The 25356-nt window shown below is 37.9% G+C and overlaps 1 protein-coding gene across 6 annotated transcripts in view; it reads left to right on the top strand.

Moving 5' to 3' along the window:
- Positions 1-12271, top strand: part of LOC134800721 (uncharacterized) — a 94489-nt gene extending 82218 nt beyond the window's left edge. For all 6 annotated transcript variants that reach the window (XM_063773237.1, XM_063773239.1, XM_063773238.1 and 3 more), the window contains 4 exons: positions 1804-1874; positions 3768-3941; positions 4699-7646; positions 7817-12271. In XM_063773237.1, coding sequence (XP_063629307.1) covers positions 1804-1874; positions 3768-3941; positions 4699-4882 — 429 coding nt within the window. In that variant the 3' untranslated portion in view covers positions 4883-7646; positions 7817-12271. The remainder of the gene's footprint in view (positions 1-1803; positions 1875-3767; positions 3942-4698; positions 7647-7816) is intronic.
- Positions 12272-25356: the final 13085 nt, after the last annotated feature.

A 25356-nucleotide genomic window follows, 5' to 3' on the forward strand; every position in this document is an offset into this window, starting at 1 on the left:
CGGAACTGGTTCCGGAATTAGGGTTTATTATATTTTTTTTATCAAAAACAACAAAAAATATGAAATACTGATACTTTACGTTTATTAAAGAAAGTATTGTTTTAGAGGAATTTAATCTGAATTATTATTAATCGAAAAATATCAATAAATTGAGTATAGTGCCGTCTTTGCACCTTATTACTATGGTCACTGGTATGAGGTGTGCAATAAAGAGTATTTGTATTTGTATTGTTGTCACTTTTATTCACTTCAATGATACGGTGTATTTATTGGGGAAACTACGGATGCTAGAAATCGGTTACATGCCCAATTTTATATAATGTCTAAATATAACGGCTTCGTGGCCTAGTAGGAAGTGGCCCTGTTTATGAAGATGAAGGTCCCGGGGTTCCGATCTCGGTAAGGTCATTTATTGTGTTATGACGATTACTCGTTTCTGAGTAAAGTTTGTTTTCTATGCGTTAAAGTAGGTATTCAGCTATAGATACATATTACCTTTATGCATTGCCGACTAGTGCCAAAAACGCAAGCCTTATTGAGATTAGGCTTTTTGAGTTTTGTTTTTCCTTACGAGTTCCTAAATTCCTAATTCAGAATATAAGCTTCTACAGGATCCGAAAATTCCATCGAGGAGACTTCTTTCTGAATTGAGAATAAAATATCCAAATGTTTATAAATTTTAAATCAAAAGTTTCGCGTTGGTAGGATTCTGGGCAAATAAAATATATGGCTTTACTTAAGCAAGTATCAAAAGTAAAAAAAAATATGGTTACGTTAACGGGGCATGTTAATGCATGCTGCTAGACTTCAGACTTTTATCATTGACGGCTAATAACACCAGCATAGTGTAGTTTTCTTGGAAATGTTCAGTAGTATACGTATTAAAATCTAATAAATTAAATCCATTAAATCCAATTCCGGAATTTTCGATATTCAGTGGTCTCAATTCCGGAATTGTAATATCGGAAAATTTGTCCGAGATTCCGGAATTTCGAAATTCCGGAATTCCGGAATGCAAGCCCTAGTAACACCCCCCTCACCCCCCCCCCCCCACTGCTGGATTTGCTACGACAGCTCCCGGCCCGAGCCCCTCATCCACCCCTGCCGCTGCACCGGCGACGTGTCCGCCGTGCACCACGACTGCCTCAGCCGGTGGCTAGTAGAGGTAAACCCCCTCACCCCCCCACTGCTGGATTTGCTACGACAGCTCCCGGCCCGAGCCCCTCATCCACCCCTGCCGCTGCACCGGCGACGTGTCCGCCGTGCACCACGAGTGCCTCAGCCGATGGGTAGCAGAGGTAACACCCCCCCCCCCCCCCCCCCCACTGCTGGATTTGCTACGACAGCTCCCGGCCCGAGCCCCTCATCCACCCCTGCCGCTGCACCGGCGACGTGTCCGCCGTGCACCACGACTGCCTCAGCCGGTGGCTAGTAGAGGTAAACCCCCTCACCCCCCCACTACTGGATTTGCTACGACAGCTCCTGGCCCGAGCCCCTCATCCACCCCTGCCGCTGCACCGGCGACGTTGCCTCAGCCGGTGGCTGGGAGAGGTACCCCCCCCCAGTCACGAAGATAATCGTAAAGGTCATTTGACCATGACATCAAAATCATGACAATTTGTTATCTGAATTGAGTATACAAATATTGTATCCATCTAAGCTAACTCTGCACCTGCACTAAAGTGTGGAAGTGTCATACTTCCACATTCTGTCATTGCAAAGTCCGTTTTGAGTTAACTTGGTCTGACTTTAGGTACCCTGGAAATCAAGAGTTATAAAAAACACGGTGTATTTCTTTTGCAGAGTGTCAAGACACCTGACGGCTTGAAATGCAAGGTGTGCAACACGCCCTACATCGTCCAGGAGACCAGCAGGTATGTTCAAGGTTTAATAATTAGGGTTCCGTACCTAAAGGGTAAAAACGGGACCCTATAAGACTCCACTATCCGTCTGTCTGTCTGTCAGCAGGCTGTATCTCATGAACCGTGATAGCTAGACAGTTGAAAATTTCACAGATGATGTATTTCTGTTGCCGCTATAACAACTAGAAAAGTACGGAACCCTCGGTGGTCGAGTCCTACTCGCACTTGTCCGGTTTTATTCTACTCGTCGACTTGTGGTTGTGGTAAACTGTAATCGCATACTTTTCTCTATGGGCTCCCGACTCAACTATAATATCTTATTACGAAACGCTTTAGTCAAGTGAAATGAATTCGACCAATCAAGTGTGATACGCCAAATGATAGAACAAAAGACATAACGCGCTACTATTTAATTAATAAAAAGTCCGTTGATGTATTTTGCTCACGCTCACGCTGCACGCTCTTACCGCTAGGCCACCAGCGCTTCAGCGATTGTATAAAATACAGTTTATTCGTTAAGTACAAATTGTTATTATTATGGGTATTTCCTGGTTTGGACTATATTGCTTAAAGGGGTTAAACAACAAATAATAATAATAAAATAAGAGCCTCGGTAGAGAGGACCATTTTGTTTCATTAGGAGTTGAAACTCTAGGTCCATGGGGTCCCAGCGCGCACAAGTTGTTTGCAGAAATCGCGAAGCGTCTGGTTGACGTAACTGGTGACCGAAGACCTGGCGGCTTCCTCGCACAACGTATCAGTATTGCGATACAGCGAGGAAATGTCGCCAGCATCCTTGGGACAATGCCTCAAGGGCCTAATTTAGATTTAATAAATAATAATAAATAAATAATTTCTTTATTCAGACAAATACAGTCCACATTTGTTAATCTGCTACTTATAAACTAGGTTAATTGTACTTACATAGGTACTTATACTAAAATTATACAGGTATTTTATTTAACCCCTTACCGCACACGAAGCCATTTATGGCGGATATAATATTCAACTCTATTGACAGCTATTAAAGTTCACATTTAGAACAACAAAATTTTCAAAATTTTATTTTTTTATGTGCAGTACTGGGTTAGTTTATATAATAAACATCCCCAATATGGGGGTTTATTAGTGCGGACATCCAGTGTCTTTGCAAAAGACTGTCTGGCCTATCCGCTAACATATTTAGAATGCTGTTGGGACTACCCTGGATTCTGCTTCTAATAGACACTATCTTTTTGCGCATTACGGCGTGGAAGTCCTCTACGTGGGCGTCAGCGAACATTCCAGATGCGCTGCAGAATCTAGGGAGTCCCATCAGGACCCTAAACATGTTATTATAGAGGACTCGTAAGGCGTTGAGTGCTCTCTGAGTGTAACTAACCCACAGGCCGCTGGTGTAAAACGATTGACAGAAGGACTTGAACAAGGTTCTTTTTACTTCCCCTGTACAATGCGCGAACCTGCGAGCCAGCATATTCCCCCGAACAGCCAACGCCCTACGCTCCCTCTCTATATCACTGTCGTCCTTTAGGTCACTCGTGATAATGTGACCTAACCTAGTTATTAATTTAACCTAGTTATTAATTTAGTTTAGCAGTACCACTGTACAGAGTAATTTGCCCGTAACTGGCCACTTGTTAGTAATTGGCCACCCTACACTAAAGATGAATTCTATTCACCTATAAACATGATTATTTTTAGTATAAGGTGGCTAGTTATAGAAGGCTGGCCGGTTATTGAAACCTTATGGTATACTAAAATGAATTCTGTCTTATAGGTGAATAGAATTCATTTTTAGTTTAGGGTGGCCAGTTATTGGCCGGTGGCCAGTTACTGGCGAATTATTCTATATGTTTTATGTAAATAAATTGTTCTTATTCATAATAATAATGTATTTATTTACAGGGTGGAGTGGGAGCGCGGTTTCACGGTGGTGCACTGGGTGCGCACGGCGCTGTGCGTGGCGTGCATGTGCGGCGCCGGCGCCGCCGCCTGGGTCGCGGTGCAGCTGTCCACATCCCCAGTAGTGAGGGTGCTGGCCGCCGGCGCAGCCTCGCTTGTGTGCTACGTGGCTGTGAGGTATGTGTGATCTATATGTCTGAAGGCTACCAAACAACGAATATAGCGTATCAAACAATGCACCGAAATATCTGCCACCTTCGAATACTTTTTAAAATAAAAATGCATCTCGACAGATCGCGTTAAATTTTTGGAAATAGTTTAATTGTTCTATATATAAAAACATAGGGTAAATCGTCTATTACTGGCCACCGGTTAATAACTGGCCACCGGTTAATAACTGGCCACCCTAAACTAAAAATGAATTATATTCACCTATAAACAGAATTAATTTTAGTATAAGGTTTCAATAACTGCCCACCCTCCAATAACTGCCCACCTTATACTAAAATTAATTCTGTTTAAAGGTGAATAGAATTTATTGATAGTATAGTATAGAAAATTCACTCTCTAGCAAAACGCGTCTGTTACGATTACGACAGATAAGACCGCTAGGTGGCGCAAGCGCCACGCGCGGTCTATGGCTAGCCACCAAAGTTGGTGTGGGGCGGATGTACTTTTAGTTACTTGTTGCGACGCGATGAAATCGCGGAGTGAGCCACGCCTTGTATAAGGTGGCCCGTTATTAAACGGTGGCCAGTAGGTAATTGACAAAATCTCTTTTTTATAAAAAGATATATCTCCTTTATGAGAGAGCAATAGATACTTTTGATGCATAGTATGATACACTACTTTTGAAACTGATTGTTTAAATATGTGTTTAGTTTTTAAAATTCCACAGATTAGTACTATAAATTAAAATATCCCTTATTTTCAGATTCCTCGGCATGAACACGGTAACGGCCTATCAGAAGGCCAAGATCTCCTCTCTCCGGATTCTCACCGAACCAACGGATGCCGCACAAGACGACCAGCTAGCGACCATCAGCAAGACGGTCACCGTCGAGATCGCTTCCAAAGCGGTCCTCGAGCGAGCTCTAAAGGGGGAGATCAATAAATAAAAATATTGTGAACAGTGACTTTAAAAACTGAAGTGACACCAGAATCAGAAGCTAGACGGCGCAATCAGTTAATCAGTGAGAAGATTGATCCCAAAGTGGTCCTGTGCTCTATGAATAAACTGTGTAATACTGTTGTGAACATGTGACATCTTTAAAAACAGCAAAGTGATATGAATTATCACGCTAGATAGCGCAAAAAGTACTAGCGATCATCAGGAAGACAGCCACCGGGCTTCTAAAGCGGTTGTTAAACGAACTCTATAGGGGTCGATCAATAAACGGCGGTTGAAAGTGTTGTAAAACTGCGTTTTAAGGACTCGAACGATTGATAGCACAGATAATTATTGTCTGCAAAATGTGGTTGCCACCCCTAAGGACTGGCCCCAGTTTATCAAAAGCTTGTAACTTGTAATACAAGCGGATGTCACTTTTTGACAGTTTTTGTTAGAAAAGGACTTCCACTTGTATTACAAGTCACAAGCTTTTGATGATCAGGGCACTGATGTGAACATCACAACATCATAGTGGTCTTGGGACGCCCCTAAAAATGTCAGTGACCCATGTCGCTTGCAGGTAATCTGGTGAATGGCAGCCCTGAATATTGTTCGAGTGATATAGGGACCGTGCGCGTTGGAGGGTCTGCCATCTTGTGGCCTGAATCGGAAACATACGAGTATGTGCACATGTACATTGCCAAAGCAAGTGCTACCATCTACCGTTCTCGTCGGTACGTTTCCTTGTGCGTAGTAGGTTCTGCTATCTTGTGGGCTACATCGGAAGCATAAACGACACAGTTACGCCTCGCGCCAAAAATCTGACGGCTCCTATGCTGCCCCCTATAGTTCATGGCCTATAACTATATCTTCGTGCAAATGATTAGGGTTGTCACGCTAAGAAATTGCATCAGCAAAAATGACTGTTATGATCAATTTTGGTTTGTGAAATTTGCAGTATTCTACTGTCGAAAGCGAGATGATATTCAAAGTGAAACGTAAAATTAATGTGTGACGATAAACTTATACGTTAAATGTTACGTTAACCGATTAAAGACATTTTATCTATAGTAAATCTTGGGTAACATTTAAACAAAAGTTAAGTAGAAGTATATAATGAGGGGGTCCTTCCTTTATGGACAGTCAGCAGCAGTTGCTAAGCGGGCGAGGTGTTCAAAATGATATTGACGCGACTTTATTGTTAAGAGAATAAGAGCGTGTCAAGGTAATTCTGAACACCTGTGTCCGTGTGTTCCGATGTCTTTGGCCTTATCCGCTGTTATTTCGTCAGGTGACAAGCAAAACTCACTAATTACCACCACAAGTTCATAGCCATAGTGAACCATATTAGTACTGAGAGAAGGTCGATTTTTGTTTAAATGTTTTTAGTAATTAGTGACTTTTGCTTGTATCGTGATGATTTGATGCTGACTGTTCTACATATGTGTATTTTTATTTGGTACATAGACAGCGATCGAGTGATAATATGCAATAATATGAGTTAACTTTTGTTGCATTGGCATTGGATCTGCAGGGCTACCACGAGTTGGCGCCACATTTACTCTAGCGTTTGCGTGAATTCGACTGCGATCGAGTTTACGCAAGTCGCTAACGTAAACGTCAAGTGTCAACTCGTGGTACGGCTACTGTTGGGTCCTTTACAATCTAACTTTGATAAGGTTTGTTAAAATGGGAATATACAAATTGGCCCAGTGCTTAGCAATAATATGAAAAAAGATACCAAAAAAGATAAGCCATTCCTGATTTTTAAATCGTTAAACTATCAAATGCTGGTCACGGCACCAATTGATATATTCACACTGCAGTCCAAATAACTGCACGGCTACCACGAGTTGGCGTTTTACATTTACTCTAGCGTTTGCGTGAATTCGTTCGCATGCCGTCTCTACCGCACTAATCAATGCGATCGAAATGGGCTGCGATCGAGTTTACGCAAGTCGCTAACGTAAACGTCAAGTGTCAACTCGTGGTACGGCTGCTGGTTGTTTTTGATGTTGTCATGGTGCTGATTGTAACAAAGTATCGCGCATTTACGCTATAAATGAAACACTGTAAGAAACACTGATTTAAAGTTATTTTACAGTACATATAGTCCTATTTTCCCGCACTAGTGCGTAAAATAGCACTTTTCGTGCGATGTCAAAAGTTTAACCTTTTGAACGCCACAGACGGCAATTGACGTCAACGCAAAATCGTGACAACGACGCCAAAGACGGCATTTGACGTCGATTGTTTTTTGATGAAAATCTACTGAAAAACACCCCACTTTTAGGTTGGCATTATTTATTCACAAAACTAAATTTGACCCCCGTGGCGTCAGTGGCACGGCAAATGGATGCGCCGTTTGGCGTTCAAAAGGTTAAAGGGCCATATGTACTGTAAAACGTCGTACGATACACGCGCGAATAGGTAATTCGTGCGGAAAGAGGAAATTCGAATTTCCTCTTTTCCGCACTTGTATCGTAAATAACTATTTAAGGTGTCTTATAGACAAGTTACCCATTTGGTACAAATGTAATGATAATATCACAGAAATTCGAAAATAGTTTCTTGTTTTATTGATATTCTTTACGTATTATTTTTTCGCATATTATGTATAATTTATAATTAAATAGGGGTCACGGACAATCAAGACATCAATGTTATGACTTTTATTAGTATATTTTTTACTAAAAAGGTATATTTTCGTTATTCTATCTTTTTTCGGATAAGTGCATGCTGGTCTTGCAAAGCATTTTAAATAAAAGCACGTTTTGAAATTATTTTTAGCATATTTAATTACACAAACGGGTCTACCGCGATATAATTTCATTGTTTTCATTGTTTATTGAATTATATTTGAATTTTGTTTGTTAAAACAATGAAATTATATCGCGGTAGACCCGTTTGTGTAATTAAATATGTGTACAAAACGCGAGAGTTTAAAGTGTTATTTTTAGCATATTTACACTGCCATTCTTCTCAAAAGAATAGTGACCAACATAGACTAGGAGTCCTCTAGACGGAGCTTAGAGCAATTATTTCATGAAACCGATGCTGCCAAAAACACAGCGGTGCGGGGAACGAGGTGAGAGGGTCCCGTGCCGTGATTGGTCCGTTCAAAGACACGGGCGTCACACAAAGACGACTCAAAAATCGAGTATAACTACCGTATATTGTGGCAGAGGGGGTAGCGTTACTATGCTCAGTCTGGATGATGTCTTGTCTGTGGTGACCAAGCAAAAACGAAAGTGTTATATAAAAAAAAACTTCGTAATGTTAGTAGTTGGAGCACACAGTTAAAAAAACGCGTTTTCTAAACTATCGTTTTTTTCGTGAATATTTTCAAAGTCGATTCATTTCATTGATTGTCCGTGTTCCCCAATTCTTAAAAGAGGCTGGTAATTAATTCAAATTGATATACTTATACTTAAGTAAAAAAAATCAAGTGTTTTGGGAAACAAACTTATAATAGAAATATGTCAGTGCCAAAGATGAGAATGGCTGGATGGTTATAAAAAAAATTGTAATTTATGTATTAACCCTTTTCCAGGCAACCATATACGCGCCAATAAAATTTCAACTTTATCATTCCGATTCAAGGTTCAAATTAGATTGCACTTTCGGGAAATGTGACTTATCTTCAAATGAATCATAAAAGCTGGATTAATTGGAATATATTTGCATTTTTTGAGAAAACCTTGTAAAGTGTCATTCTATGAAACTTGCTAACTATGTAAACAAAAGTTACTAGTAAATTGACATTTAGAGAAAATTTTAATATGGCGGTTTGTTTACATAGTTAGCAAGTTCCATAGAATGACACTAGATTGGTACGGCCTGGAAAAAGGTTACTTGTAATTGATGTTTTACTATATTTTCATGCGCTAAATTAATGTAGAAACTTATTTTACAGTACATATGGTCCTATTTTCGCGCATTAGTGCGTAAAATAGCACTTTTTGTGCGTATGTCAAAAATTTTAAGGGCCATATCGTCGGGTGACAAGCAAAAGTCACTAAGTACTATCAAAAAATTAAAGTAACAATGCACTTTATTACACTTGTAACACGGTTTATTGTCCAATAATTTCAATGGTGTTAGTTAGTGACTTTTGCGTGTCACCCGACGATATGTACTGTAAAACGTTGTACGATACACGTGCGTATAGGTAATTCGCAACTCATGCTTCGGTCGTGCTTTAATTTATCGCCACTCGTTTCGAATTTCCTCTTTTCCGCACTTGTATCGTACTTGTAGTGTAATGGACTGTCAAATGGTAATAAATAGTTCTAATTCAGCTGTATTAGAGAGAACGATTGTAGTTTAAAAATGTCGCCAAATCGATTTCAAATCAAGTTGTCATTGTCAAGTAGAATCGCACCAATAAAAGTCTGGAGTGGATTTGATAGCCCACGCAGTGTAAGTGTTATTTATACGTCTTAATTTCATAGAAGTTTGACGTTTAAAATGACACTTGCACTGCGTGGGCTATCAAAATCGCTCCAGACTTTTCACGGTCCAAATAATCTCTAAGTAGTATAAATCAGATCAACCAAGAAAATGTTAAGCGTCCAGCACGGCTACCACGAGTTGGCGTTTTACATTTACTCTAGCGTTTGCGTGAATTCGATCGCACCAACACCAATGCGAGCGAGATGGACTGCGATCCAGTTCACGCAATCGCTAACGTAAACGTCAAGGGTCAACTCATGGTACGGCTACTGATTTGCATTACACTCAATAATTAAAAAAAAGATGAGTGTATTGAGTGATAGGGCGCTGTCCATAAATTACGTCATCGATTTTTGACGATTTTTTTACCCCCCCTTCAAAATCATGCTTCGAATGATCCCGTTTCCTCCTAAGTCATGCTACCATCATCCGATGTCCAAGCCCCCCCCCCCCCCCTAATTTGAAATGACGTAATTTATGAATAGCCCCTAGGACTATCGTTTACTATTTGCAAATGTAGCGCGTGTTTTTCAATTAATTAATAATTTGTACGTTTACAAATACCGTGTACAATGTAATTTAAAAACATTCATGCCAATAACGTTAAACTTTGATCTTATGTAGGCTACGGTACTAGCTTACTCCCAAGCGAATCATACGCTTGTTTTCTAATATCCTCTAGCCCAGAGACCTATAAAAAGGTCTCCTGTTCCATTCTAATTTGAACTTTGTGTTGACAAAATAAAATTTCATTTTCCTTGGCAAGGTTTGACGTATGGGCGGCTAGAGGATATAGCGGCACGAAAAAAAAAATTTGTATGTGGTATTTGCATGAAATAAAAATATATCTTGCCATTAATTATATAAAAATCGCCAAAATTCACGTTCCGCTTGTATTATCGTCAATTATATTCGATATCTTATATATTTTTGTGAAAAAAAAATCTATTTTGCTATTTAAACTGTCAGTAGTGTTAAAATAGTTGATAGATGTCTTCAACTGTACGTATTATATAGAAACAGGGGCCTTGCCATGATGTCCTTATTGCGATTCTGTTTAGGACCTAAACCACAGAATAAATAATAGCAAAGACATATGTAACTTCGTATAAGACGAATAAAGTCTAAGGAAAAAACGTGCCTCGGAATTCAAGTAAAAGTCATTCTCGAATAGGTGGCGCACACACCTTTAGCCTATCCTCGGCTAGATGGCGTGACGACACCGTTTCATATTTAACAATTTTAACACATAGATATCAGTGAATGAACATGGATCAAAATGATATAAAAATTATAAAATTATTTATCCATATATATACATTTTTTGATGACTTTATACGTTTTCATTTTGAGTTTTAGTCGTGTGTCGATAGATGGCAGTAAATTTACAGTGACTACAAAATTTACAATGACAGGACCCCTCTATACTATCTATTCTTTTTGATAATAGTATACTACCGTACAGAAAGGAAACTTCCTACAAAACCGAAGTTTGACAGCGGTTCAGGTTCGAATCATGCTATCCCTTTCTAATACATGGCACTATCCCTTTCGGCTAATTAGGGTTGTCAAAATTCAAGTATAATATCTTATCTGTGGTCGCGCACGCACAGGGAAGTCAAGTGGTGCCAACCCTAATAATTGCTCGGAGCAATGCTGAGCCGAGCGGAGCCGAGTTTTGCCGAAGTCAGGAGTTTCGCACCCCTGCCTAAACTGGCCCCGTAGACAACATGCCAATCGCTAAATGCAACTGTCACTGTCACACTAATATGGAAGAATGATAGAGAGACCCAAAGCGATTCGCTGGCGAAGCGATAGCGAATGTCACCTTGGCTAGGCCGCCTGAATCGCTAAAGCACGGAGCTATGCGACTTATATAACTCCGTTTAGCGATTCAGTTTAGGACCTTAACTGAATCGCTAAAGGACATCTTGGTAAGGCCCCAGGACAGAGTTCTAGTATACATACTATAGCTATTATAGCAAATATAATAGAGTTAAATCAAGCTAATTTGGAAGCGATTTTGATTCAGAACCACAGAATAAATAATAGTACTAGGTACAGAAGATTCACTCTCTAGCAAAACGCATCTATTACGACAAATGTGACAAGCGCGAGCAGGCGTCCCCGTTCCGTCACAGGGCGGACACGCCATACATCAAAAATCATTTGCGTTTATATGTGTGCGCGGCACGTCTGTACACGTGTGGGTAAGTCGCTTTACTGAGAGGACGCCAGAAGTCCGCCAGATTCATGTCGCGGCCAGTCGCGGGGCGAGGTAATGCGAGTCGGGGCGGGGCGGTGCGTGGCCGTTTTGTATGATAATACTATTACTTATTCTGTGGTTCCGTAGCGGTGCGCGGCAACTAATATGGCTAGACACTAAAATTGGAGTGACCCACGCCTGACAGCACAGACTATGCAAGTGTTATTAAACGTTACAATTTCATAGAAATTTGCGTTGGAATAACACTTGCACAGTCTGGCCTATCGAATTCGGTGCTTAGCTTGGTCTCACTCTATCAGTTTTCATGTAGTACAAATTGAATACGTAGTTTGAATAGAACTGTTAGAACCGTTTCCTATTCCTCGATCTTTGGAACTTAAAACTGACACATTGAGTGCCGGGTTCTGTTAGTAGTCGCTTTCCTATACAAAGCGGGAAAACGCTGGGATCAGCTACGAGCGTAGCGCTACGAAAACGGCAGTAAATGTGTTAGTGTTTAAAAAAAAAAACCAACAATATTCGCAAGGAATTTCAGTCTATGTCTTATGGATATAGAGTAGATATTCCTTTATCGTCTTTCTGAGTCGTTTAAAATTAAAAATGTACCTATTAAAATAATGTAAGGTTGAGTTTTTTTGTAAATATTCTTCGTAAGAGGTTTCGAACGTGACTGTGGATGTGAAATACAAATAAATATAGATAAGAGTAGATACAGTTGTTTTATTTGTCAAGGCATAGACCTAGTATTACATAGATAAGCGCGTGCTATACGCGTGCCTCCGTGAGGGACAAAACATACGCAAAGCCATCCAGCGACCATCACCAAGGAGGAGTTTTGGCCGAAGGGTGTCAAGTTTCGGCGGTTCCGCGGCCGGCTCCCTGACACTGCGGGGTTGCGTAATGCATAGCAGCAGGGCCGGATTAACCCTAAGTCAAAGTGGGCAACTGCCTAGGGGCCCCGCCTCGGCTAGGGGGCCCCGGCGGCTCAGCGCGCACCAAATAATATTTTGTTGCATAGGGTCAAAATCTCAAAATTCATGAGTAAATTTTTTATTCTTATAATAATGAGTATGCTTTGTTATTGATTTTTTTCGATCCATTCTTTAAATTAATGAAATACTGTAATAAAATTGAAGCAATACGTTACAGTTTACGGGGCGTATTCTGCGTATCTGTTGTACCTAAAGTTGTAATAATAGGGGTTTTCAGGATAAAAATGGTTCACTTTTTTCGAACAACCAACAAGTTTTGGGTTATTTCGACTCAGAATCACGAGGAATATTGATTAAAACCAAGAAAAAGAAAGAAGACGAACGTGTCCCCAGTTTTTCATAGGAATGCTCGACCTTCAGACTCACTTTTTACCTCAATTTACCATTGGTTTGTTTCCACATCTCGTCTACTTCAGCTAAGCCTTTGGCCTCGCTGCGCCAAGCTCGGCCTGCGGTCTCGCTTTTTAATACAATGGACATTGGTTCGTGTTTGTGCTCAACTATTTATCCTGAAGCCTGATGAAGCACGGCTTTGACTTCGCATGAAAGCTTGCCTCACTGGGGCACTTCGGACTTTTAGGCCCAGATGAAGATCGATACCCGGCCTTTTAACACGCTTTCACAATTTGCGATATTGTTAATAAAAAATTTCGCGCTCGCTGCGCTCGCGTTTATTTTTGCTTCTTTAGTTGACCCTGTAGGTATCATCTACATGTTAGCTTGACTGATGAATAAATAGAGTTAGACCAAGAAAAGTCTGCAATTATTTTGATAGCGTACGCAGTGCAAGTGTTATTTATACGTCATAATTTCATAGCAGTTTTGATGTTTAAAATAACACTCGTAACACACAAATCACAATTGTAATTTTAACATATGGAAATTATTTATTATTAGGTTGATTCTAATCATGTGGCTTGGCGTTAGGTTTTATGGTCGGACAATCACTGTTCAGCCTCGCAAAATATTAACTATTGAGAATATCAACTTTGCGGCACTAGTTGACCTTAGCCTTTAGCCTCGCTTAAAATTAGCCATTAGAGGTAGATAGGAAAGTGGCGCTGAAGCTCACATCTTTGGTATTCTATTGGGAATAGGCCTTAAGCCTAAAGGGCTCTCTCCACACTTGACGCGACGCGGAATCGGCAAAAACCGATAGAATACCTAAAGCTTTATATCCACGCAGTAAGAGCGAAAAAGACATAGTTCGATTTGGATCGGCTCGGCCGACGCCTGAAGATTGAAATTAAAAACGCAAACTTATTTCCCTGTACTGAATATGCTGTGTGCAGAATTGACTGTAGGGGGCCCCGAGCCTCGCACTGCCTAGGGGCCCCGACATGCTTAATCCGGCCCTGCATAGCAGCCATAATGTGATATGTAGTGTTTAGTTTTTTAAAGTTTAGTTATAAAATATATTTTTATATAATATGTATGCTAGTTTTAAGGTATTTATGTATGGGCCATTAGCTGCCTGAAATAAAGATTTTCATTCATTCAAAGCGACAATATTAAAACACTTTTTTCACCTCAGCAGCTCGAACAAGGGTACTTTGCTTCTTAAAAACAGTGAGCAAAATGCGATTTTGCTCACAGAGTCATTTTGTCTCACTCAAAATGACATTCAAGTGACCTTTATAGTCAAATGTCATTTCAACATGCGGGGTCTAATACAAGTTCGATATACTTTGGGTTCTATTATCTCTGTCCCTCTAGGTATGTTCTCACTGCTTAGGGTGAAAAATTTTGTGTACTACTTACACGAGATCAAAGTTATTTACATCTCGTGCGCTTTTGAATCCCTTACTACGCTCAAGATTCTAAATTAGATTCACTCGCTACGCTCGTGAATCTATTATAGAATCTTTCGCTTGCACGGGACTCAAAATAAGCACTCGAAGAAATATCAAACTTTGATCTCTTGTTGTACAAATAACTATTAACATTCCTGACAACATACCAAAAACAATCTACGTAATTCGGTCGGGTTATTTGTTGCCCACCATAAACCATACTAAATTTTTGGTGGGGAACAAACAAAAAGTGAGACTGTGACAAGGACAAACAATAATACTGCTTTCTCTGCTACCCCTACTGAAATTTCCATAAGTGCATTTCGTTCGGTCGTTTGGCCGCTCCCCCGTGTCATCTCTATATTATTATACCTCTATGGTTAGCCCCCATTCGCACGACAGCTTTTTCAACGCGCGTTAAAAAAGCGCTTGAATCTGTCCACACTCTAAAATACTCTAAATTCGACTTAACGACCAAGGTCGAAAATCCAACAAGGCTTGATAAAAAGCGCCACCGCTGTCGTGTGAATACATACACGGTTATCCATTTCCGATGTGTCGGAAGCCGGTGTTACTCGAAGATTTGTGTCATTCAAACGCTTTTTTAACGCGCGTTGTAAAAGCGCCCATAATTTATTTCACGATTTTCACGTTCTCAACTATGTTTGTCAAAGGACTGTCCCATTTCAAACATAGACAGAGCGAATCATACTATCTTTGTCTTACACTAGTACTAGCACCCAAAAGAAAAGGATGTGTATAGTTTTCCTGGTTCTTACTGACTGACAAATTGGTTTGACCAACTATACTCAACTTTTTCAAAATTCCGAATATACCTCCTTTCCTACTCTTTTACTTGACGTTAGCTATGGGCAACACCGCCAAGTCCATACATACAACTTGGCAAAAAGAGTAGCAATTAAAAACTGGCCACACTGTAGTGTCGTCCCGTTTTCTATATATTGGTTTAAAGGGACGACAGGACAGTGTTGCCACTTTTTAATTTCTACTCATTTAGGCCAAGCTGAGGGGCTACCGCGAAAACCGAAATTCGCAAATTGCGGGGATCTTTCTCTTTTACTCTAATGAAGGCGTAATTAGAGTGACAGAGAAAAATGCCCGCAATTTGCGAACTTCGATTTTCGCGGTTATTTATAGCCCTGTACTTGATTTGATACATACTTACAAAAAAAAAACTACTCGACCTTTTTTCCTACGGACTGGCAGCTATAAATATATTACACATAAATTTTTAAATAGAATCTAATCGTTCTAGTGTTCCAACTTTGAAAGCAAGAATAGTACATTACTACAGAGGCCGGGACGACAGGGGTTGCCGGCCGAAGACATATAGACGGCCGAGCGAAGCGAGTTCGGATAGGTCTGAGCGCGGGCAACCCCATTTCCCGCCAAGGTATGTATAGTGCTTTTCTCAAACATGCAATGAAATAAATAAAATAACAAATCCACGAAACCCAAATTTTATTTATATAAAAAAGTAAAGTACACCCAAAATATAACCAACACATACCTATATCATTATCACGCGTATGTTTTACACGAGTCGTGTATTTTTACTACCCGTATATTTTCATGTATCTTTGATTTTTTCGCCTTGTATCCGTCTGACTGTCGTTTTCGTCACATAAGTTTACATAGTCTTTCATGTTGATATCATGTTTCACATACATCGTTGCTTTATGCACGGAGTAAATAAGTATAATTTCCACAGTGTTGACGAATTTGTAGTTACATTCATTTAAAATATGCCACAAAACTGTTTCTAATAAACTGTAAGCCATTTTTCTTAGTTTCTCAAATAATAAAATTGCGATAAGCAACCATATACATACTTCGTCTTTGACTTGGCGGCAGAGGCAGCAAGTTATTACAATCAATTCTGCTTACGCTGCCAATTCCAAGGCCTACGATTACAATTAATATTAATTTCATTATTTCGTCGGAACTCATATTAAAGTCAAAAAATCAACAACGCACCATAAATCCAATAAAACAGAATGAATATTTTTCAACTTTACCTCCATAACAATTTAAAAAATATAACTACGCGTGTTTGAGTAGACCTTTTTACCGCTAACGTTTAGATGAAATATTTTAAATGTTTTTATTTGTGTAGTTAAATTTATAATTTAAAATTATAAATTTGTAGAATGTATTATTTATTAAGTTCATGTTGATTTTATACAAATAAAACTGCAAATTATAGCAAACATTGTTTTTTGTTTTTTTTTTATAGGCGTAGTGGCAGAGTGTCATTACGAACCATAAAGCAAATACTGCCCCTAGTTTTTTTTTATGGATGAATGCCACGATGCTGTGTCACAAATATCTGTGAAATGAAAATTAAAAAAGAGGACTTTGCCGGCCTAGGCCTGCAAGATGTGTATGAAATTCCATTAACGACCTTTTGTCCTAGCCGCACCTGAAACGTCATACTTCGCAGCCTATTATAAGGAACATAACATCAATATTTCATTGCATGTTTGAGAAAAAATATGAATTTCGTTCGAACGAATCGTCCACGGTACATGGCGGTGGTCAAAAAATTGTTTTGTTGTGAAAAATTGTAATAACGGGCATATAACGCGTGGTTATTGCAGAAATCCGAAGCACCACGCCACACACGCCAGTTAAGCTACCGGTCGCCTTCCACGCGGCCCCGAAGCCTGGCCCCGCTCAAACGGTACCACCAGGCCAGGAGTCGTTACCATCGTCACGGTGTTAGATGTCTTCTTGGAAAAGCAATTTCGATTGTATGGCAGCTTTTTGACGGCATGGTCGTGGGTTTTCAGAAATGCTAATTTATTCATTGTTCTGCTTTGTCTTGCTGTGTTTTCGACATTTAGAGACTGTATACATCTCTAATAAAGTATCTACTGTTTCGTTGATTCCATATTTGTAATAGTTTTATGTAAATTTGGTTATTTTTATTGCTTGTAATAATTTGACATGTAAAAGTGCCCCTGTGGCCTATTCGGTGCAAGTCTTTGATGTTTGTGGCTATTTTTTGTATTCTTTTCTTGGTGTGGTCATTAATTTTACTGTTGGGCTCGTGGGCATTGAATGCTTGACATGTAAAAGTGCCCCTGTGGCCTATTTGCTGCATAAGTCTTTGATGTTTGTGGCTATTTTTTGGATTATTTTCTTGGTGTGGTCATTAATTTGACTGTTGGGGGACTCGTGGGCATAGAATGCTTATTGCTTATTACTCATTGTTCGGCATTGTGAAATGTAAGAAATGTTATATTCCAAAAATAATTTACAATAAAATAAATCTTAACTAATATCTACAAGTACTTAATAGAAAAAATAACATTTACTAGGCATGTGTGTAATAAAATAAAATAAATGAATTTTCTCAAACATGCAATGAAATGTCGTCACTCCGGGCGTTATATCAGGCTTCGAAGTATCACGTTTAGGGCGGAGCAACTCCAGAGAACTGTAAAGGCATTTCATACAAAATTTAAGGCCTAGGCCGGGAAGTAATTTTTTTTTAAATTTTCATTTCACAGATATGTGTGACAAAGCATCGTGGCATTCAGCCATTAAAGTGATAACACACTATCGCACCGCTTTAAAAAAAAACTATAGGCAATATATTTTGTCAATCATCTGCAAGTAAGTTTTTTCGACATACCCAAAAGGCCTTAGTTTACGGCCACGATTAAATAGAGATAGTTCCAAAGTTGGCAAGTTATATTAAAACGCGGCACGCTATCTGCAATGTGTAGGCGTTATTACGTTAATGCGAAAGTGTGTCTGTCTGTCTGTCTGTTACCTCTTCACGCTTAAACCGCTGATAGTTTTTATGTCAGAAGTCATCCCTAAACAGGGTGAAAAGGGGGGTGGAAATGAGAAAATTTAATGAATTGCCTGTTAATTGGTGTAAACAATTAAACATATTATGCTCGAATTGCTGTTAGATTTTATCCAGGCGCTGTTCTTACTCTAGCTGCTGGTACTAATTCCACGCAGACGAAGTCGCGGGCATAAGCTATCTGAAATATACCTAAACCATTGGGTTTAAAACTTAAGTAGGTATCAACCTTGTTAGCAATTAGCAAATACAATTATCCCATATATCTTTTTCATCCAAATAAGCTGACACTTTATAGTATGATTTTTCTATTAATATATATTTGACAATTTTCTTAAATTAATCTGGCAAATCTATTATATGATTATGATTAGGAATTTTGTTGTAGTTGTTACTGCTTAACTAATAAATGATTTTCGAGCCTTAGCAAGTGGTAAGCGGCGCACAGCAAGTTTATCTTTGTTTCTTGTGTTGTAGATATGATTGTCACTATTTTTCGGAAGATGTTCGTAGTTTCTTCTATAGTTCGGTTTTTTAGCATTAGAAAGAACTTGCAAGAAGGTAAGCGATCGTGACATGTCTTTTAATTGAATAACTCTTTTTAAAAATCAAAAACTATTACTTATGAAAGCAGAAGAATATAAATAATCGTTTTAGGTTCATAATTGTTACATATCTGCCGTATCTTATTTTTAAAATGTGTTTTTCAATCAAAAGACACATCAAGATTGTTTACCTTATTTCTAATGCTAAAAAAAACGAACTATAGTGTACATTAATAACTTCATAGATGTAGTGTGACGGCAGAGTGATGATGTTGACTTTTCTAAATAGATCTCTCAAGGATGTTCGCGGCTTCAAATTGTAAATGGCACGTACAGCTCGCTTTTGTAAAACAAATATGCTATGTACATTACCAGATATTCCCCACATCAGAAGGCCATAAGACATGAGACTATGGAAGTAACTGTAATAAACTAATTTAGCCGTGCTTGTGTCTGTTAACTGTCTAATCTGTCTCACAGCATAAATAGCAGAGCACAGCTTGTTACTCAAAGAAGTTATGTGCGCAACCCACTGTAATTTTGAATCTACTGTCAAACCAAGAAACACTGTACTATCTGAGAAGTCTAGAGTATGGTTTCCCAGGACCAATTCTGGTGTTTGTTGTTTTGGAGTCTGTCGAGAAGTTGAGAATCGAATGCATTTTGTTTTTTTGGGATTCAGTAGTAAATTATTTATTGTGTTTTTGCAAAACGGGATTAATTATTTCTTCCAATTTATCGATATTTCTTGGTACTTTAAATAAAAGCGAAGTATCATCTACGAATAGTACTATATTTATTAGGCCCTATTCATTTAAATAACAATTAAATGAGTAATGTAAGCATTTTTTATTTTATTTTTTTACACTACGTGGCAAACAAGCACACCGCCCGCCTGATGGTAAGCAGTGTCCGTAACCTATGGACGCCTGCAACTCCAGAGGTCCTACATGCGCATTGCCGATCCTAACTCTCCGCACCCTCGTTTAGCTCAGGCAACCTAACTGAAGGAACACATCACTATTGGCTGAGCTACGGTCGTAGCCGATTACATGGGTTTCCTGGTATGAAGCGGAAATGCTTCGTAGAGGCACGACAACCTGTTGTGATTAGCGCTGAATGTTGTAATGCTGTTACATCTGATCTCTGTATCTGAGACGAGACAATTTTTTTTTCCCGGTGTATATTTCGTGGCCCACATGTCACGTGAAGGATCGATCGACCTTGCGGGCTTGGCACGAATCCAGCGTGAAATCGATGCTCAGATGCTCAATTGGCGGTCTAGCCAAGGTGACGATCGCTTGCGCTTCGCTATCGAATCGCTTTGTGTCTCTCTATATTCCACGTTAGTGTGACAGTGACAGTTGCGTTTCGTTCGCTACGTAGCGTTAGCGATTGGCCTGATAACTTAAAGTATACAGGATGACTTGCGTATGTATTAGCTAAAGTCAGACCTGTAGGTATCTTGATAATCACAATAATGTGGGTAGGCTAACGATATATGAATAAAGTAGTCTATGTCATGCTCAGGTGATCTTATCTAATTCGATGATAAAATCGAAATTTGAATGAAGTCCATGTTATTATCAATCAATGTCTTTACTTCTAATAGGAACTGCACACAGTCTTATTATTGGCATAATCAGTCATTTAAATCTTAAGAGCCAACAGGAGTGGTCATTTCTCCATACAAACGTACTCGACTGTTTCCTCCGTGAGTTTTGATGCTACAGCAATGATTTTTTCAACACAGATTAATATTGTCAATATCTGTGTCGGACCGTTTTGCTTTTTTTGATATTTTTGTGTTTTTTAAGGCGCTAGTGCCCTTCAAAAATGGCAAAAATGGCCTAATTGACTATGCTGCAATGAGAGGCGTAGTATTCAAAACTGATATCAATTAGCCAAAAAAGCAAAACGGTCCCACACATAATTTCATAATCATTTAGATATCCAAGTTTGGTTAGGATTGGTTAAGTTTTGGAGGAGACAGTCGAGTACGAAACCTCGATTTTTGAGATTTTTACGCGGGATTTTTCGCCTTGTCCTCATTACACTAGTTTTAGGAGCCGCTTCCGTTAGCGAGACGGGTATATTTACCTAAAATATTTAAAACTCAGCCCCTGTTTCGTTTTAATTGTCACGAATACTGTTCTTAGTCTGCTTTTTTTAATTCTGCCTGAACGTCGCTGATTTGGTGACAACAACCATAAGTCGGTGATACGTACTACTCTAATTAGACTAAATAACCAAATTACACAAGTTTCATTTTTTTTAATCTCATAATTAGGGATAATGAAATGTTATTAAAATATATTTAGATAACAATATTAAATTGTAAGTATTAAAATGAAATGCACGTTTTTGCAAAATTAATAAGAATCTAAAGAATCAAATCTATTATTTATTTATTATGAATTGCTGGAATTGTCAACACTACATGCATGTTACATAAATATTTTTTGGTTCTTATCAACTTCTCGTTTTTTCTTTTTATTTTATTGGCGTCCATGTTCTGAGAATTAAAAAATTACAATAACAAGTTAAAAAAATAATTGGAAATTAAACGAACTTACCTGTAAGTGAAGTTCTATTTCAATTATATTAGCTGCACAAACTTCGAAATGATAAATAACTTGTAGTAGGCGCAATCATAAGCCTCTGGCCATGTTAAGTATTCAGAGTAAAAAGTTAAAATTTCTCAACAAGAATTCAAAATTTTGTATCAGATTTCTGAACGCATAGTCGCGCCCCCGCGCGCGCGCCGCTTCTGTCGCCCTCATTTAGTTTAGAGTAACAAGCCAAGACATAATACTTTCACTGCCAGTGACCCGCTACCTAGACAGGTTCTCTAGTCTTAGGCGCTTGTCGCTACAAAGCGGAAAACGCATATTATCAGCTTCGCTCGAAGCTCGCGCTGGCAGTGAATATGCCAACTGATATGACAGCTTGGCCCCCAACTCAGCAAAGCCAATATTATCTTAAACTTTGACAGGGATTTTTCACTATTAAAATCCCTGGTTGTCTCAGGACAACGCGGGTACTGGGCGGGAGGGATTATCATTTCGAAGTTTGTGCAGCTAATATAATTGAAATAGAACTTCACTTACAGGTAAGTTCGTTTAATTTCCAATTATTATTACGCTGCACAAACTTCTTCAATGATAAATAACTTGTAGATGTTTAGAGATAAGTATTCAAAGTTTGTTTTGGCTTTGTATTACAATAATGAAATCAATGATTAACAATGATTAATGATTTCATTTTTAAAGTCGGTTTTTAGTACCTTTTTAGTTATCATCAACTATTTTCAATTATATGTATATTTAGTTAACAACATTATTTAGAGATCTAGTGATTATAGAGATCATTATTTCATCAAACTGCCTGTCATATGATAATTGAAACAAAATTAATTTGTTTCTTATTAATAGGTATTTCATTAGTACCACCAAGTACCACTTAAAACTCAATTATTATAGGACTATCAAAGAAATCAAATGTTAGCATGAGATGCAATTTTTAACCAATTCAACAACTATAAGCAACTCTTGACAGTGTGTTGCTGCTTACAACCTTTAGTAACACTTATTTTCTCATTAACTAGATAGTAAGGATATATCTTTATATAATTATTAGAATTAGATGGAACTATGATTATGAAATTGAGCAGAATTATTAGAAGTGTCATGTTTTCTTCCATCAATATTAACTGCTAAACGATTTTGCTCCTTGTCAGCCTGAGTAGGTAGGAGTTGGTGTCCTAACGCATAATGGGTTAAATGAGTGGTGAGATTAAAAAATATCAACACCACTATTTTTTAAGAGTAGGACTTAGTCCATCTACAAATCGTTTGGGAAGAGATTTTTTCTATGAAATAAACATAGAATTGTATTGCTTGAGATGTAGTAGGTACTTATAGAAATTAGGAGTTAACATGCAATTTTGCATGAGGTTTTTGAAGGCAATAAAATATAATCACTAACAATTTAATAATCTACCATCACGAATATTATCATTCATTTATATATAGCTAACCAATGTTTAGCTTAAGCAACCTTACTCAATTTCAATTTAGTTTTATCTTGAAAAATTAATTTTGAAGGTAGCAAAGGTTACTGTAATTTATAAAGCCATAAAGGTCTTTATCAAAAATCAGAATAAAGTTTCATATTTTATCAATTACAAGGTTTGCACGTTGTGTACAATCACAATGGCTAATAAAAGAAATAAAGTAATTTTTTACTTTTTCTGTCTGTACCTAATGAAAGATTTTCATTAGTTGGTGACATTGTTGATAAGTAATTTAAGACTGATTAAGGTATCAGCTCACACTTTAATGTTGAGGTGGGTGTAATGTAAAAAACGTTCTTCCTAAAATGTTCAATTGTATCATTTGAGGAGAGCCTATTCCCCAATAAAAACCCAAGAACAGATTTACAGAAAATTACACTTCTATACCTAGCATAAGTAATGCTATTAAAACGGCAAGCACTTCTGGAACAGATACCATAAAATAATTAATGTAATTATTTTCACAAAACATACACCAGTATTTCAAGTGTTTAGGTATCATGCTGCTTGACGGTGTTGAGCGCAAGGGATTACACCATACTGTTGGCCTCACCAATCAGAAGTTCCTCCTGTCTCCTCCTCTTCCCTGCTCGTTCAGAGATGGCTGATGGCACTCCCCGGATAACACTGGGGTAACCAGGATAAGCCGCTGTTGAAACTTGAAAACCGGTTAATAGAATAAGTTTATTTAATTGAGAGCTGGGGCTCTAATCTTTACAATTATATGTAACATATACCTACTCATAAATATTTTGTAAAAACTGAGTAGTTTCAGAGACCGCGCCTTCTGGTTTTCCTATAACTTTAATACCTTAGATTTCATTTCAAATGAAAGGAAAGCATAGATAAAATAATTTTTATATTCATGAAAATGTGAAAGCATCTACTTATGTAGAAAAACATCTGGGTTACTTGACCAGGATATATGTATAACGTTCACATATTTCATCTGCACGGCTACCAATAACTCGATAGGTATATGAAGTTGCAAAATGTTGCAAGACATTTCAAATTTAATTTGTATTAAAACTCTAAAATCCCAAGTTATCACTTAATCAGCTTATAACATTTATAGCACAAATATATCATTTAAGTAGAATATTGTAATGTCTTTTTTCGCACCACTGCAAAATGTTCCTAGACATCAAAAATACAGGATTTAATTTCACCTATTCGGTTTATAAATAATTGCGATAGCTGTGTTGTCTTCTCTCAGAAGCATCTCACAATCAGTTAAACCGGAAAGAAAGTCTTTAAACATAAAAGACCACCATAAGCTGAACAAATTTAATGTAATATATATTCTTTTTGACTCCTTCCATAATCCAACAGCTAACTCATTTCTAATCGGCCGCCCCAGCGTGTCAATAAACTATTACTGTAAGTAAGTAAATATCTGCAGAAAGTATATTTATAAATTTTTATTTTAATGAGCCACCAAAAAATGTCACACTAGGGTTCCTTAAAATATATTGAATTTAGTATAAGTATGTATTTTTGTCTCTTCAGCTCTTTAACCCTTAAAGCGTTTGTGTAAACATACACCTAGCCATATTCATTAGCCAAACTTATCCTATAACTATACAAACAACCAATTTGTATTAGCAATGTACCAATTTATAAAGGGCTTTATCTTTTGATTAACTTTGAATTTTTTCCCTAGTAGGTACAGAAATAAATCTATATAGTAGCCAGCTTTCTGAGGTACTAAGGAGCTAGTTCCATTTGATTATAACTCCACATAGGTAAGGGTACCAAGACTATAATTAAGTGTATCCTGTATAAGTACCTACATAGTATAACATTTGTTATAAGGAGTATCAACAATAGATATATCTATCATCTAAACAGTCTGTGTGTGTATGTGATCTTAAACACTTCATAAAAGGTCTGGCACATATATCTAGCTAGAGAGATATCTAGTTTAATAGTCTAGGTATGTTAAGACTAAAAACTGAAATCTCATCTTTCCACATGAAACAGATATGTTTTCTACATTCAAGAAATCAAGTAAAAACATCTTGGAGCTAGTGCTCATTTAACAATTTTGTGTTCTTAGTTTCTGGCAATTCTAATATCTTTCAGTTGCACTACCTAAATGTGCTTATATTAATAATTGACTAGTTTACTTAATTCTCCTTTTTCTTTCTCAAATGTATGAATCTTGTATACTTATTTATAAATCTACCTTTAATGTAGTTTAGTCATGTAAGCCTGACCTGTAATCTATATTATCAATAAAATATGAGTATGAGTATGAGTATGAGTATATGGATCTTGCCTTGCTGTACCTATAAAGTGAACATTATTTTATAAGGTCATCATAGGCATATATTTGTACACACAGTATATACCTCAGTCACATATTTTTCTAGTATTCGACTATCAATTTCACAAAAGTGATCATATTTCGGAATACTTGTAGGTGTTGGCACAGATAAAAAAGGAACTTTGTATGAGATAACCCGGACAAAATCCTTATATGTGAAAAAAGGTAGGTTAGGTACATACAATTAAGTAAACCACAGCTTTTAAGAATTTGTTCTAAATGAA

The sequence above is a fragment of the Cydia splendana genome, chromosome 20 (assembly GCF_910591565.1).
Source record: "Cydia splendana chromosome 20, ilCydSple1.2, whole genome shotgun sequence".
Classification (NCBI taxonomy): Eukaryota; Metazoa; Arthropoda; class Insecta; order Lepidoptera; family Tortricidae; genus Cydia; species Cydia splendana.